At 37.6% G+C, this 16,719-nt stretch overlaps 1 protein-coding gene across 2 annotated transcripts in view; it reads right to left on the bottom strand.

The window, feature by feature from the left end:
* Nucleotides 1-266: 266 nt before the first annotated feature.
* Nucleotides 267-16,719, bottom strand: part of LRRN1 (leucine rich repeat neuronal 1) — a 41,291-nt gene continuing 24,838 nt past the window's right edge. For both annotated transcript variants that reach the window (XM_032411819.1, XM_032411820.1), the window contains exon 2: nucleotides 267-7,073. In XM_032411819.1, the coding sequence (XP_032267710.1) occupies nucleotides 4,645-6,795 (2,151 nt within the window). In that variant the 5' untranslated portion in view covers nucleotides 6,796-7,073 and the 3' untranslated portion in view covers nucleotides 267-4,644. The remainder of the gene's footprint in view (nucleotides 7,074-16,719) is intronic.

Here is a 16,719-nt window from a genome sequence, read left to right as displayed (position 1 = left end):
AGTAATATGTAACTGATGATGGGATATGTTGGGGAGGCTATTGCATTTATTTAAAAAAAGACACCTTTTTAATGTCCTATGGCTTCCAGATGGACTTATTTGAGGGAAGTTTCCTGAGTATAAATATCCCACAAACTTGGTGGATTGTACAAAAGCCTTTTGTTTCCAGATATGTCAGATACCACCCTTAAACTACCCAATTACATGAACTTCAAATTTCCCCACATAAGCTTTTGAGGTAAACACTGAGTTTGTCAGTGATTTTCCATTAGCCTTCCCTGGTTTACTGCTAAGGAAAGAATGAGCTTGGAATCTCCTCCACAAAATCTTTAAAACTTTAATTTTCTGAACAGGTAACAGAGAGGAGAGTATAGGGAGAATTGAAGATTAGAATTAAAATTTAGCCTGATATAAACAGTTTTGACGTGTAGCTCACAGATCTCCAGCACATAAAGCCTGTTAAGGGGGAAAAGAGAAGTGCATTTTAATACATAAAGAAAGCTTTCAATGTCCTCTCCCATTAGCTCTCCTTGGTGTACTTACTCTGCCTTACCCAAGTGCCCTGTGACCTCCAGCCTCTGCCTTTTCACAGATGCTCCTCTCTCTCCTTTAGAAGGGGGCTGGACAGAGGAAGAGGAAGCTAGAAGTGAAGGACCCCATCATGGTCACCACTTACAGAGCTTTATGGTGTCAGGCAAATGACTATTCCTATGGACCTTAGTTTCCTTATCTGTAAATTGTAAAGAATAATATCCAGTTCACCAGAATTGTTTTGGGGATCAAGTTAAATCCTCAACTTCTCAGGATCTGTAGGATGGAATAGTACCCTGAGACATACCAATGGTAAATGGCTGTGGGAAATGCTGTGTACTTTATATTAGTGCCATCAAGTCTCTGAGGCATTCTACAATACAAAAAACAAAACAAAACAAAACAAAACAAACCCATTTAGTTCTGTTAACCTGTGCTGGGCAATGCCGAACCAGCAAGTACAGAAATAATGAGTTCCATTGTCATCTCCTTATTTTTACCATAGGCCCTAAGTTTCTGACTTAGAGTTCAGAGAGAAGGAGCTGATCTCAGTGCATGTGGGGAAGGAGGGGAGGGCAGGGCAGAGAAAGCATGCCCACCCCAGAGTCCTGCAGAGATTTCAGGCCAAGATAATTCTACAGCTCTGGAGGGTGATTCTAAAACTCACCTTTAAAGAAATATTTTCCCTCCAGTTAACCACTTATGAATAACAATAATAATAAAGTCTATCTGCAACCAGGGTAAGAGTGAAAGGATGGAGGTGAAGAAAGCACTTTCAGTTGTAGTTAGAATGCATCAGAAGTAGTTAAATTCCCCTTTTCAATGACTAGTAAAGCAGAAAGTATGGTTTTCCTGGCAAAGTGCTAGAGATACAAAATATTTTTCTTCCTCCATTATAAAAATAGGAATGAAGAAAAGAAAATGCTTTGGAAGATGAATGCAGAGATAGAAAGCAAACAAGTAAAGAGTTGATTGGGGAGTTTTCAGCAAATGAATGAATGAATGAATGCATGAATGGGTAGAAACCACATGAGAGAAAATAATGGACTTTGGTAAAGTTTGCTAAAGAATGGAGATGATTCCTTTTTGCTAAACTAAACCCACAGCCAAATTAGAAAACTTGATAATCAAACATTGCATTTGTTTTATATATTCATGGCATCAGTTCAATTTGTCATTAATTAAACAGGCAAATTTGAGAATGCCTGTTTTAAGTAATACCCCCAAAATAACCTCGTAAAATCACGTTGAGATATATTATATGTCCTGAGGGCAGCAGGAAGCAAAAGGGAAAATATGAAATTAGAAAGTGACCTGTAATTGTCACTTCACTGGTAAAGGTGATATAACCTCCATTATCAATCAGGAACTTACTTTGATGCCTAATTTCACTGGCTGTCTAACTTATCAAATTGAATTAAGCACAAATGAAGAAATACTTGGCTAGGGAAAAAAGTACCATGCCATTTTGCTTTCTGTCAACTGAAAACCAACCCAATTAGGACAGACAAGGAAAAATAAGCTCAAAATATTTTATTGGAGGAATAAAAGTTAAAAGGGATTGTTTCCCCCAAACTGGCCTGGCCAAAGGTAGTTGACAAAAACACCAGGTTCCCTGGTGCCTTCTATATATCCAGAGTTGAAAAATGGTTGTTTTCCTTCATTTATTCCACTAATATTTGAGTGATGATAATGTGCCAGGTTCAAATCATTGCTTTATAGGATAAACGATGCCTCCTCTTTCCTCCCTGCTCTAAGCCTGATGCTTCAGTGTCACTCCCCTTTCCTTGTTTGCAGAATTACAAGGAGTTTGCTAGATGGTGTATACTACTCTCTGTAGATATTTGAAGACAAGAATCACCCAACAGGAAACTTCCCCAAGGTTGCATCCAAAGCAACATCAATTCTCTGTGTTTCCTACATGTACTTGGTAATATCAACAATGTAGAAGCTTTTCTGACCCTCCGGTTCTGCCCTTGTGCTGAATTTTGTCCTGAGTAAATAAGAACTTGAGGATATAGAGCATTTTTGAAGCAAGGGCACTAGAGGTTGTTGAGAACTGTGAGAAATGAGCTCTGCACGGGAGTCTAGAAAGCTGCAGGACCCAGAGCAATAGACGGGAGTGCAGAGTTCTCAATGGGCAGGGGAGTCTGACCAGGGCAAGTTACAATTCTTCTCTGGGTATAGGTTTTTCTCATCAAGAAATGAAGGCTGTGGGAAGAGATGCTTCTAGCTCAAATACTCGTTTTTCTGCTGCAGCTCATTTGCTTCAGCATATGAAAAAATTTCCCCTTTAGAAATGGGGAAAAAATGATCTTTTTTTCTAAACGATTCATGAAACAAGGAATTTTACAAAGAAAAATCCTTTCAGCTTGCCTCACCTGCGTGTTCTTTCTGCTCCCTTCTTCTTGCTTTTGCTCAGCTGGCATGTGCTAGCTCTCAGTCCCTTTTTACAATCTGATCATTCCTGGTGTGACGGCATGTCCCTGGCAGCAGGTGCCATCTGGAGAAGCTTTTCTTTATTTCTCTGTATTATTCATCTGCATTTTCAAATGGTTCCTTTTTCCTCTAAGTATATTTTCAGCTCTCCCCCCACTTCCCCCAACACACATACTTCGTGGAACTGACCTTCTACCTAAATCTAGCTTGTTTTCTGTCCGAAATTTCACACACACATTTCCCAGGAAACACTTAATTCTGCCAAACTGTCTCTATATATTTTTTTGGCTGAAAAATGCCAAATATACAGAAGTTGTTCTGTTTTCTATTAACCATTTTGTCTCAGCAGATATCTTCACATGGATGTATGGGCTAATATGAGTCTAAGCATATAGAAAGCCATTTAAAAAGGAATAACATGTAATATATTTTGGAATACTGCATAGCTCTATGTTTTAGACTTTGATGGAGAGTGTGGATACTACTAAAAAAATTCAGATTTTAACAAAACCCTTACAGAAAAGGAATGTGACATATCTATCTCCTTATAAATGTGTCTTATCTCTATTTTTTTTTAACCACATTTAGTGATGCATGGGATAGAGTAATATGCCTTTTTGTTCGTAAGGATGTTTCCCTCCATTAGGTCTGATCAGTAATATTTAAAATATAGAAATCCTTTTCATTTAAAATATCTTCACTAAAATAGATATTTCTTCCCTTAGAAAAAGAATTCAAAACTTTTTAGGGCCTAGTTTTAAAAAGCATCATGCTTTAGTTGATTCATTTTGGTGGTTGTTTTAGGGATGTGAAATATATCACCACTGCAACTAGCAAGAACTATAAATGATACATTATTGCAAGTGTTCTAAAAAAATCAGAACAAAACTAATTTATTATAGTTCTGTCTTCATTATACACCACATGTTGGTGAGTTAAACACAACAAAATTGTCTTTTCTTTTAAAAGTGTCTACTAAAGATAAAAAGAATAAGGTAACAATTAACATGTAGTTTGTTACATTAAAAAATCTGATATACATATTTCTATTGCCTGTTAGCTTATTCTTAGCCTCTTTAACTATTACAAAAAAAAGAAAAATCATTGTTCAAAGGCAAACATTCAATTCAGTTGATACAACATTACAGTACAGTCAACTAACATCATCCAAGGAAGGTAACAAGTCTAGCCTTAGCTTCTTGAGTTAAAAGTGTGTAGACCAGATTGCTACAAAAGGTTCAATGCTGCTTCACACTGTATGTTAGCTTTTTGGAGGACATGGTAATTTCTACTGATGGCTTCAGAAGAAGGGGTCATGCTATTGGTAAAAGCACAGGGGAACCCCAACCTGTCATTAATAATTTTATTGAGCATCGTAGTTAGAACAGCATTATTGAGTTTAGCACAACAACTAAAACAAAATAATCATAATCATAATCATAATAATGATAAGAATAAAAACCAAACACAAACTGGAAGCCTAGAGATGCTGCCAGCCGTGTCAAACCCTTGCGATACGCTATACTAAAAAAATTTGAAATATCCACCCGTCCTCTCCACTCTGCCACAAACTAGCAAAGTCAAAAATACAAAAGTCTTCAACTTGTTACTTTTGCAGAATAAAGCAAAAACGTCTTTGTGCTCCTTACTACCAGAAGCGAAATATCCACTGAGTTACCACATGTAATAGCTTCTGGATGTGTCAACCTGGGTTGGCTTGGTGTCTGCAGAACCATCTTTGTCTTTCTCACTGTCACCTTCCCAGAGGTTAATGAGTGGTGGGTATAGCTCATTTAGTGGGATTGAAGAAGTTTTTTGCATATACTTTTTTAATGAATGGTGGTAGTTTTTTCTCTTAAACCTTTTGGCAATGTACACAGCAATGGACGCAAGGCTAATGACGGCAAACATGGACCCCATTACTGCAGCAAGGGCCGTACTTGTTTCTTGATCAGAAATGTCCAGTGCAAAGGCGGCATTTTTAGTTGTGACATTAACACATGACTTTTGAGTCTGCTGATGAATATTGGACACCGTGAGACACACTTCATAATCTGTGGAAGGCTGCAGATGTGTTAGGTTGTACTCATGAACATCTACTGGGACCCTGGCAGTATATGTTATGTGAGGATTGTCAATCTTCATGGTGGCAGATGACCATTTTAAGTTTGATGTCATGACATTGGAATTAACTTTCCAGGACACTAAAATGGAATGAGATTCTGTCTGCTTGACATATATTTTCAGCACCTGGGTACCATCCAGAAGGGTTCCATTAACCTTAATTGTTACCACACGCGTGTCGGCCCCTTCCACATTCTGGGCAACACAGGTGTATCTTCCTGAGTCTTCAGTTTGTATGTTAGATATTTCTAAAGTACCTTCACTACTTAGCTTGTATTTCTCTGAAAGTGTATCCACAGTTATCTTATTTCCAAGAGGAGTGACCCAGTAAATTTCGGGTTCTGGCTCAGCCATGGCTCGACAGTCTAGGAAAACCGTTGTGCCGATATCCATGTTTAAATGATTTGGGAATGTGTCATGAGATATCATTGGGAGGCACTGTTCACTTGAATCCTGGATTAAAACTTCCTTTACCTGGTGCCCTCTATATTCAGGTGGCATGGCGCAAAACATGGACAAGGGCTCCATGAAGCGGATGTTGGTCTTGTTGGAGTTAATCCAGTGGATGACACAATCACACCTCAGGGGATTGCTGTGGATACTGATCTCACGAAGATTGGGAAGGGATTCTACCGTCTTTTGGTAAACGGCATTCAAGGCATTGTTGTTCAGCATCAAGCTTTCTAGGGCAGGAACACTTCGAAAAGCCAAGCGGTGGATATAAGATAATTTGGGGTTATTGGTGGCTTCTAACTTTGTGAGTTCAGGCAAGTTATCAAGGGCATAACGATCCACAGAAACGAGTTCCCCCATATTGTTGATTCCCAGTTCTTTTAACCGAAGCATATTTTTGAAATCCCCTTCTTGGATTTTGTGAATGGGGTTTTTGTTGAGGTCTAAGAATTTTAAATTTGGAACTTTTTGCAGGGCAAGCTGAGGAACCTTGACCAGTTTGTTATCATAAAAAGACAAGCTTTCAAGGCTGTCCAAGCCCACCAAGGCATTTCCAGGAATATCAGTGAGATACATTCCTGCCAAAACCAGGCTTCTCAAATTTGAGAGGGGTTTAAAGTTCATATCTAGAATTCCAATCACGGGGTTTTCCCCAATCATGAGAATTTCCAGGTTGGGTGTTGAATCAAACCAGCGGCTATCGATAACTTTCAATTTATTGGAGTTCAAATGAAGCCTTAAAAGATTTTTTAAGCCTGAAAAAGCATTAGCAGAAATAGTGCTAATCTGGTTATGGTTGATATAGAGTTCTTGAAGGTTGCTGAGGTCTTGCAGACAGTAATCAGTCATTTCTGTAATCTGATTTTCCTCCAAATGTAGAGTAGTGAGCTGGGTCAGGTTTGCCAGCCCTACCTCCTTAATATTTGTAAAGTTGTTTTGGGAGAAATCTAGCTCAGTCAAGTTGAAAAGCTGCTGGAGCTCATCCACGGTCTTTGCGATGTTATTGCTCTGTAAGAGAAGCACTTGGGTATCACTAGAAAGGTTGCTGGGAATCCTTGTTAAGCGGAGATCATTGCAATCAACAGTAGTGGCTTCTCTATATGTTGACTGCGGGGTAAACCAGGGCCTAATTTCACATACACAAAGTTGTGGACACTCACTATTTTGTAGGGAAGACCCAGTTAATGAAGTCATTAGCAAGCCCAGCACCAGTTGGCAAGCTGCTAAAACAAAGCTCATCCTAGCCATCCTGGCTTGCCAAGCAAGCTCAACTCCTGACACCCCTAAGTTTTAACAAAAGTTGAACACTAGATAGTGGTATGTAGGACAGCAAGCAGAAAATGTAAACATTCAAGCAAAGTCTTGGTTGAGATGTGTAAAATTCCGGAGTCCAAAGGTATGGTTTTCAGGAGTTTTCAAAAGGCAGGAAGCAATTGGGAGTCTTTTAACTGTGTCTCTCAATTCCAGGCATGCCCACAGCTCTGTGGTATAAGTTACTTCCGTCAAATCAAAGTCTGGAGATGTGCCTGAAAATTAGATTAGGACAGACGTTATGTTTTTTTCCATATACTTTCTATATTATAGATTTTCTTTTGTCTACTAAAAAGGCATAATCACAAATCTATTAACAGAATGCTCAAAGTAACTACACAAGCTTTTAAGTTACAGTATAGTTTTCTACATTCCAGTTACTACACTAAAAATAGTTACCACTTTTACAATTTAATTGGGTAAAATTGTCAAATGCACACACATACTCACATTTAATAGGGACACTCAGAAAAACATACAGATGTTATTTTTTAAAAAACAAAGTTGGCTTTAAAAATTGCAAGGCTCCAAAAAGTCAAAAGCAAAGCATGAAACGCAGTTTATAAGAGACTCAAAGTTCATTTTTGGATATTTATATTTTATTTTATTATTTTTTAAAAGATTTTATTTATTTATTTGAGAGAGAGAGAGAGAGCACGAGAGAACACAAGCAATGGGAAGGGAGAAGCAGGCTGCCCATGGAGCAGGGAGCCCCATGGAGCAGGGAGCTTGATCCCAGGAGTCTGGGATCATGACCTGAGCCAAAGGCAGATGCTTAACCAACTGAGCCACTCAGGCACCCTTAATTATTTGTATTTTAACTAATAATTGTTTTTATTTGTTTTCAGCAGTTTTTCTTTTCCAAATGGTATATTCTGTAGATATATTCAGCCAATGCTCTTCTAGCTCAGTTATTCTTATGCAAAAAATAAATTTAATACAACTACAAAAAGAAAATGTCGGGGCGCCTGGGTGGCTCAGTTGGTTAAGCGACTGCCTTCGGCTCAGGTCATGATCCTGGAGTCCCGGGATCGAGTCCCGCATCGGGCTCCCTGCTCAGTGGGGAGTCTGCTTCTCCCTCTGACCCTCCTCCCTCTCGTGCTCTCTGTCTCTCATTCTCTCTCTCGCAAATAAATAAATAAAATCTTTAAAAAAAACCAAAAACAAAAACAAAACAAAAAGAAAATGTCAGTTTTTCTTATATTCTAATAGTCACAGCTGATCTTGACTGAATAAAATAGTCAAAGGATTTTACCCCACTATTATCACTGATCTTCATGAAAAACACACACATACCTACACATGTTTCATTTCAACAATCTCATGGGAATGTCACTGGCCACTTAGTAGCTATAAAGCATGGATATATTGGATATGTTCTTTTTTTGGGATATATTCTTTAATATCTTTAAGCCTCAGCTTCTTCAACTATATAAGATAGGGTTGGTCATTAGGATTATCAAGGGAATTAAAGGAATCTCTATAAAGCTCAAAAAGTTATTTATATTTATTGTCATCCTTTTTTTTTTTTTTTTTTAAGATTGAGGGGCAGAGGGAGAGGGAGAGAATCTTAAGCAGGCTCCATGCCCAGTGTATGAGCTTCACGTCAGGCTCACAACCTGAGCTGAAATCAAGAGTCAGACACTTAACTGACTGAACCACCCAGGCATCCCTATTGTCATCTTATTATATCTCTCATCCATATTAGTTTTAGCTGAATAGTGGTTGTTAGAGAACAAGTAAATGAAGGAAAGCTGGGGACATTTGATTTTATTTAGTCATTGTCTATTGGTTTTAATAAGGTCTTCTGAGGTCAAATATGTATTGCTCATCTGCTTATAAAGATAATATTAGCAGTTAATGGTTCTAGTTTCCTGGATTCCAATCAGGTATAAAAAGCCACTGTGGATCCATTGTCTATCTTGCTTTCTCAAAATGAGGCCCATCATTCCTAAGCTATTAAAAGTAGAGTTATATATTTCCTTACATTTGTCTTTCTATGATGAACTTCAGCTTTGAGTCCTGAAGGACCTTCAGTGACTAGTGTTTTCTTTGGCCTCATAAAATTACTGTAAGGATTCAATAAAATACAGCATATAAGGTACTTGAAATCTAGTGTCCAACACATAGCAAACTTTTGATTCATATTTACTGCTATTACTTTGTACTTTGCAAAACATAGTTATCCTTGTGATTGACCAAGAAGCAAACTAATACAAGTAGCCAGTCCTAAAAGTTCTGTATTCGTCATATTTCAGTAGAAAGAAAGAGAAGTCCTACATTTCTGTTGTTGTTATACAAAATATGCAAATTAAGCTATGGTCTAACAAGATGGTATTAAAAAAAAAAATCACCCAACCCAGATTTGGCAGTTGGAGGAAGAAGAAGGAAATGAATGCGTTGCATAATGCTGATGCTGGATACTTGCTATTCTTTGTGGGGAGGAAACACACTGGCATTCTCCTCTACCTAATCTGGCTATTTTAGCATATATTATGTACGTACAAAACTTTTCAACATTATAAAACTACCTGATTCTGACTTTTATCTGGAAATTCCATAAAATAAAAACATATTTCAGAGAATAATAATTTTCCAAATATTATTGCCTCCACAAATTTATTCCACTCTTTTTGTTTCCGTTTAGAATAATCTTAAACATGTATAATGACTACAGTAAATTTTCCATTAAGATTTCTACCACATGTTATTGCTTAATTTTACGTCAAAATAGAAAACCAAAAAAAAAATCTACTTTTCATAACTCTGAGATGGAATTTCCACTAATATTTATGTTTTGACTGAATTTAAGGAAACATAGCAAAAAGTAAGTATGCGTCGAAGTTGTGTGAGACTCCCAAAACCATCTGTTGCCATTGAAAAATATCTTTTATGGGGCTATGCTTTGGATATTTTCATGAGTAATGCCTCCATTTTAGTTTAAAATATATGATGAGGTAATTGGATTGCAATACTCAAATTTCTGTTTGACATACACATTCCTCTTTATTTTTATTTATTTATTATTGTTATGTTAATCACCATACATTACATCATTAGTTTTTGATGTAGTGTCCCATGATTCATTGTTTGTGCATAACACCCAGTACTCCATGCAGAACATGCCCTCTTTAATACCCATCACCAGGCTAACCCATCCTCCCACCCCTCTCCCCTCTAGAACCCTCAGTTTGTTTCTCAGAGTCCGTCGTCTCTCATGGTTCGTCTACCCCTCCGATTTCCCCCCCTTCATTCTTCCCCTCCTGCTATCGTCTTCTTTTTTTTTTTTTCTTAACATATATTGCATTATTTGTTTCAGAGGTGCAGATCTGTGATTCCTCTTTAAACAAACCAACAAACCACACAAGTTGAGAATGTTCGACACCATATCAGACATAGAGGGAAGACATTTTCCTCTCCCAGCCTCTTTGAGAGTGGAGAATGAAACTTCCTTGACACAAAAGGAGGTGTTTTAAGATGTTTCTAGTTGTATGCCATTCTGATTCTCTTTAGCATATTTTCCAGCCTAATTTTTGAACATGACATTATACATAGAACAAAGCTTCATAGAGTGCTTAAACCATTTTGTATGTTTGAAACATAAGGCATGTCTCAGAAGTTATTCACTAACAGTGTTTAAAAGTAAATCCATTATCACAACAAGAGTAGAAAACTATAGACCAATGTCCCTGATGAACACTGATGCAAAACTCCTCCACAAAATACTAGCAGATTGAATTCAACAGTTTATTAAAAGGTTTATACACCATTTCATGATAAAAACACTCAACTGACTAAGAATAAAAGAAAAAACCATATATGAAAAACCCACAGCTAAAATCATAATCAGTGATGAAAGAATATAAGCTTTTCCTCGATGATCAGGAACAATGTAAGGATGCCCACTCTAGCTACTTCTATTCAACTTAGTATTGGAAGTCCTAGCCAGAACAATTAGACAAGAAAAAGAAATAAAGCATCCAAATTGGAAATGAAGAAGCAAAATTCTGTTTGCAGATGGTATGATCTCACATGTAGAAAACCCTAAAGATGTCACAAAAAACCCTAAACTGTTAAAACTAATAAACAATTTCAACAAAGTTGCAAGACACAAAATACATAAAATCAATTGTGTCTTTGTACACTAACAGTGACCAATCCAAAAAGGAAATTAATAATCCAACTTACAATAGCATCAAAAGAATAAAATACCTGGGAATAAATTTAACCAAGGAGGTGAAAGACTTGTGCACTGAAAACTACAAAACACTGCTAAAAGAAATAAAGTATTCAAATATATAGAAATATATCCCATGTTCATGAATTGTATTGTTAAAATGTCCACACTATCCAAAGTGATCTACAGATTCATTGCAATCCTTATCAAAAGCTCAATCACAGTTTTTGCAGAAATAGAAAAAAAAAATCTTGGGTGCCTGGGTGGTTCAGTTGGTTAAGCGTCTGCCTTCGGCTCAGGTCATGATCCTGGGGTCCGGGGATAGAGGCCCGCATCGGGCTCCCTGCTTAGTGGGGGAGTTTGCTTCTCCCTCTGCTGCTGTCTCTCTCTCTCTGTCAAATAAATGAATAAAATCTTTAAAAAAACCTTGAAATTCATATGGAATCTCAAGGGACCCCGAATAGCCAAAACAGTCCTGAAAAAGGACAAAGTTGGAGGCCTTAACACTTCATGAGTTCAAAACATACAATAAAGCAACAGTAATCAAGATGGTGGGTTACTGGCATAAAGAGAGACATATAGACCAATGGAAGACAGAGCACAGAAATAAACTCTTCCATATATGATCAAGTGATCTTTGATGAAAGTGCCAAGACTACACAATGAGGAAAGGATAGTCTCTTCAACAAATGGTGTTGTATATCCACATGCAAAAGAATGAAGTTGGACCCTTACCCTATACCATATACAAAAATTAACTCAAAATGAATTAAAGACCTAAATATAAGACCTAAAACTGGAAAACTCCTAGGAGAAAACATAGGGGAAAAGCTTCAGAACATTGGAGTTGACATTGATTTCTTGGAATATAACACCAAAAGCACAGGCAATAAAAGCAAAAATAGCAAATGTGACTAAAGCAAACTTAAAAACTTCTGCACATCAAAGGAAACAATCAACAGGTTGAAAAGACAATCTACCAAATGGGAGAAAATATTTGCAAATAATATATCTCATAAGGGACTAATGTCCAGTATATAAGGAAATCCTATAACAACTACCATAACAACAAAACAAATAATCTGATTAAAAATTATGCAAAAGATTTAAATAGTTCTCCAAAGATATATGAGTGGACAATAAGCATATGAAAAGATGCTTAACATCACTAATCATAGGGAAATATAAATTAAAACCATAATGGGATATGACCTCACACCCATGAGGATGACTACCATCAAAAGAACAGAAAGTAACAAGTGGAGGGAATGTAAAATGATGCCTCCACTATGGAATATAGTATGGGAGTTCTGAAATAAATTAAAAATAGAATTACCATATGATCCAGCAATCCCACTTCTGGGTATATATCCAAAAAAATTCAAAGCAAGATCTTGAAGAGATATTTGCACACCAGTGTTCAATGCAGCACTATTCACAACAGCCAAGAGATGGAAACAACCCATATGTGTATTAAGTGGATGAATGGAAAAAGAAAATGTGGCATATAAACAAAATGGAATATCATGCAACCTTAAAAAAGAAGGAAAACTTGTCATATCTACAATGTGGATGAACTTCCAGGACATTATCCTAGATGAAATAAGCCCATCACAAAAGGACAAATACTGTATGATTCTACTTATATGAAGTATCTAAAGTTGTCAAAATTATAGAAACAGAAATTAGAATGGTAGTTGCCAAGGGCTGTGGGAAGGGGAGGGGGGAATTTGTCCTTAATGGATATTTAAGTTTTACAAGATGAAAAAGAGAACTCTGTTGTACAACACTACTGAATTGTATACTTAAAAATGGGAGCTGGAAAGTTTAATATTATTTTTTTATCATTAAAAAAACATGAATCCATTATAATTCAGGCCAACTTTTATCACATACATACCAACTGATTAACTTAAATTCTGCAACAAATAAAAAATGGCTGGTAGTTTTTTTTTTTTTTTTTGAAAAGTGGAATTGCTTTCTTCTAGGGCTTACTGGGCTAAGTTGGTCAAATGTGAGAAGAAAATATCCTGCTAATTTCTAGAATGATGTTCCATAAACAAGTCTGGCAGTTTAAAGAAACAATCCCTTAAATAAAAACCCATATCTTTAAAGGCCCAGAATTGGCAAGGGATGCATTTCAAATAGGTCCACAAACAATTATATAATTACAATTGATGCTTCTTTTTCCAATAAGATATGTTTAGGACACTCTGCTCTGAATATAAAATTCCAAAGGAAATGGACTGCATGGTCATCACCAGCAGTCAATTTGGCACTGATCCCCATTTTCCCCATAGAATCATATGAGATGGGATGTTATTTTAACAAAATCACCGTATTTAGTATGACTTGGGGTTGGATCCTTATGCATTAAGTTCTTATGAAGTTGGGTGAAAGAAATAAGCAATCACAATAACATGATGATTAGGTTAATTCTAATTATATTAAAACCCAGATAGCTCTCAGTTTGTAGAAAGAATTCTGTCTTGGGGGATCAAGTGATCTGTATTCAGATTCTGACTTCTTCACTTACTACCTTGTATAAACTATGGAAATTCTCTCAGTTTCTGTGCCTAAATTAAGGCTAATTATACATATTTCATATATGAAAATTATGATAACTAAAGAGCCTGGGAAAGAGTCCAGCACGGAGTGAGCCCTCAGATACTTATTTGAATCTCTGGAACCTCATCAAGTTTGCTATTAAATTTCATTTTCACCCTGCAGGAGTATTGGGAGGTAATGAATAAGCAAATCTCTTTAAGACCTTTGGGCATGACAGGTGTTTGGAAAAAAGTTGTGGTTATTTTTTACCATTTCCATTATATTTTCAACCAGTATTATTGGAATTAAGTGTTAGAAATTCAGAGACCAAATATGGCACTGTGCTAAATTAAAACCCTATGCAGGCAAGCAAATTATGGAATACAAACCTCCAACCTGGAAATTAGCATCCTTTCATAGACATAGTAGTCACAGCAGTGAAAAACTAAATTTCTGACCCCCCTCCCCCCTCCCCGAAAATGAAGAAAAATGCCTTCTTAGGACATGTGCTTTTATGCGTACTGGCCAAATTCACTGCGTACGTGTTTAGGAAAATCAGTTTTTTAGTCTGTTGGTCCCCAAATAGATCCAGAGCTAATGCAGCATTCAAATTTGCTTATCTTCTTTTAGGTATGGCTTAATAATGGGACAATGGGATTTTTGTTCAATGAAGCTTTCCTTCTGGTTAAAAAATGCAGTGTCTCAGGGCACCTGGGTGGCTCAGTCGTTAGGCGTCTGCCTTCAGCTCAGGTCATGATCCCAGAGTCCTGGGATCGAGCCCCACATCGGGCTCCCTGCTCTGCGGGAAGCCTGCTTCTCCCTCTCCCACTCCCCCTGCTTGAGTTCCCTCTCTCACTATGTCTCTCTCTGTCAAATAAATAAATAAAATCTTTAAAAAAAAATGCAGTGTCTCAATACAAATTCTCCCTGTAGCCACTGTGTTGTGGGGGCATGGGAGCAAGGTGGAGCCAGACTGCATTCACTGGATTGACCTCCCAGAAGTAATTTCCTATGCTGAAGGCCACCTTGACTTCTGCTGCAGGTACAAGTGGCTGATTGTTAGGCTCAAAAGGCTATACTTTTTTTTTTTTAAGATTATTTATTTGAGAGAGAGGGAGCGCAAGATCCGGGGTGGGGGGCAGGCAGAGGGAGGGAGAGAGAGAGAGAATCTCAAGCAGACTCCCCTCTGAGCGCGGAGCCCAATGCGGGGTTCAACGCGGACTCAATGCAGGGCTTGGTCTCATGACCCTGAGACCATGACTCTAGCCAAAACCAAGAGTTGGTGAGATCGTGACCTGAGCCAAAAGCAAGAGTCAGCCACTCAACTGACTGAGCCACCCAGGTACCTGGCTATCAGCTTTTGGAAACAGGAGTTTAGAGTGAAAAGTGTGGCTTCTGGAGACAAACCTGGTTTCAAATTCAGTTCTGTGACCTTGGGCAAGTTACTGAAGCTTTCTTTCTGAGTCTCAGTTAATTTTTTTTTTAGAAAATGGAGATCATAAAACCTATTTTGCAAAGGTGGTGAGAGAATTAGGATGAGATGTTAAATGTAAAGCTTCTGGCAGAGGGCCTGGCACATAGCAAGTGCCTGAGAGGTGTTAGGTATTATTATTTACAGGTTTGATGTCTCACTGGATCTAGTCTTTCTAATGGGTGTTGAGTATGAAAGGAGTAGCAAGTTGAAATCAGCAGAGGGTACCTTTTGTGGTATTAGCAACCGTGAGTTCTGAAAAAAGCCTGGCGAGGCTTTTTTAACAACATAGATGGCTAGTGTAGGTAGAGCCAGACAGAGAGAGATGGCAGCAAATTCTTTCTGGAGGGTATATTTTATTTTCCTTGGGAAGGAAATAAGATCTTGCAAGTACATTGTGAACACTGAACCTGCAGGGGCTATTTTTATTTTTTTATTATTTTTTTAAAGTAATCTGTTCCCCCAACATGGAGCTTGAACTCTTGACCCCAAGATCAAGTCACATGCTCTACTGACTTGGCCAGCCAGGCACCCCTGCATGGATTATTTTTAAAGACATTAGTTTCTTGGACTTTTGTCTGGTCCCTGGACCTTTCTGAATCTTAGATTTCTTTCTTCAACCATTTCCTCAAATTATGTTCCTTGCTTCACACATTATCCAAACCAAAACACCCTGTAGTGTGTGTCAGTGATCACAGATGGAGGGTTCGTATGGGAGGAAGAGCTATAATAGTCTCCGTAACGCATTAAGGAAACAATAAAGTCTATCCCCTTGCAAGGACATAATGAAGCTTGCTGAGGCTCTTTTGCATAAGGAACTATTCCTGAGAGCCCACATTATTCATCAGCAAGCAGTGCAGGAGCATGTCTGAGTGGGCCGAGCAACAGAATGAGGACACCAGGGAAGGGATTCTTAATTTTGGCTTCACCACAAACTTCCTAAGTGACCTTGAGCAAGTCTAGTAACTTTGTGTCCTATTTTATTTATCTTATAGTAAGTAGGTTGAGACTAAAGGTAGTCATAACTTCCTTCCCAGGCTAAGAGGAACCTCAGGAAGTCATCTTTCAACCCATTCTCCTGGGTGTCATGCAAAACTACTTCTAGCCATTTTCTGAGAGGCAATCCTCTTCTTCCCTTCCTTTTCTGTTATTAAATTGTTATGGAGGCAACTAGCTTGATTATGCCAAAATCTCAAACTCCAGTGCTTTCAGGGGCTAGGTAGGTGAAGTCAGCTGAATCTAATACAATCATGTAAAAAGCTGGAGTGTGCATGGACTCCCAAAGTGTCCAAAAATGTTAACTGTGTAGGCCAGACAAAAACCATATGCTTTCCAAGGCCTTTTATGGCCTGTGGCCAGTTTGTAACCTCTGAATTATATATAAATATAATAATAATCATATCAGCTATAATGCTGAGCTAATGTATTTGATAAGTAGATGATTAAATATCAATTTTAAACTATTGGCAAATACTCCATATGTAAAAGCCTATAATTAGAGACTCATTATATCATAGTGTGAATCTTTGCTCTGAAGAAAATTTTAGTGGTTTAAAAAAAAGTGTTGCATTTACAAAAAATTCATTTTACACACTTTTCTTTTGGAAGACCTACTTTTAAAGGCAGGAAGAACCTTCCAGGTCCCCTAGGTGATCCAAGATGACCC

The sequence above is a fragment of the Phoca vitulina genome, unplaced genomic scaffold (genome assembly GCF_004348235.1).
Source record: "Phoca vitulina isolate PV1807 unplaced genomic scaffold, GSC_HSeal_1.0 scaffold13, whole genome shotgun sequence".
Classification (NCBI taxonomy): Eukaryota; Metazoa; Chordata; class Mammalia; order Carnivora; family Phocidae; genus Phoca; species Phoca vitulina.
Note: the sequence above shows the minus strand (reverse complement) of the source record. Positions and strands in the feature narration are given on the sequence as shown.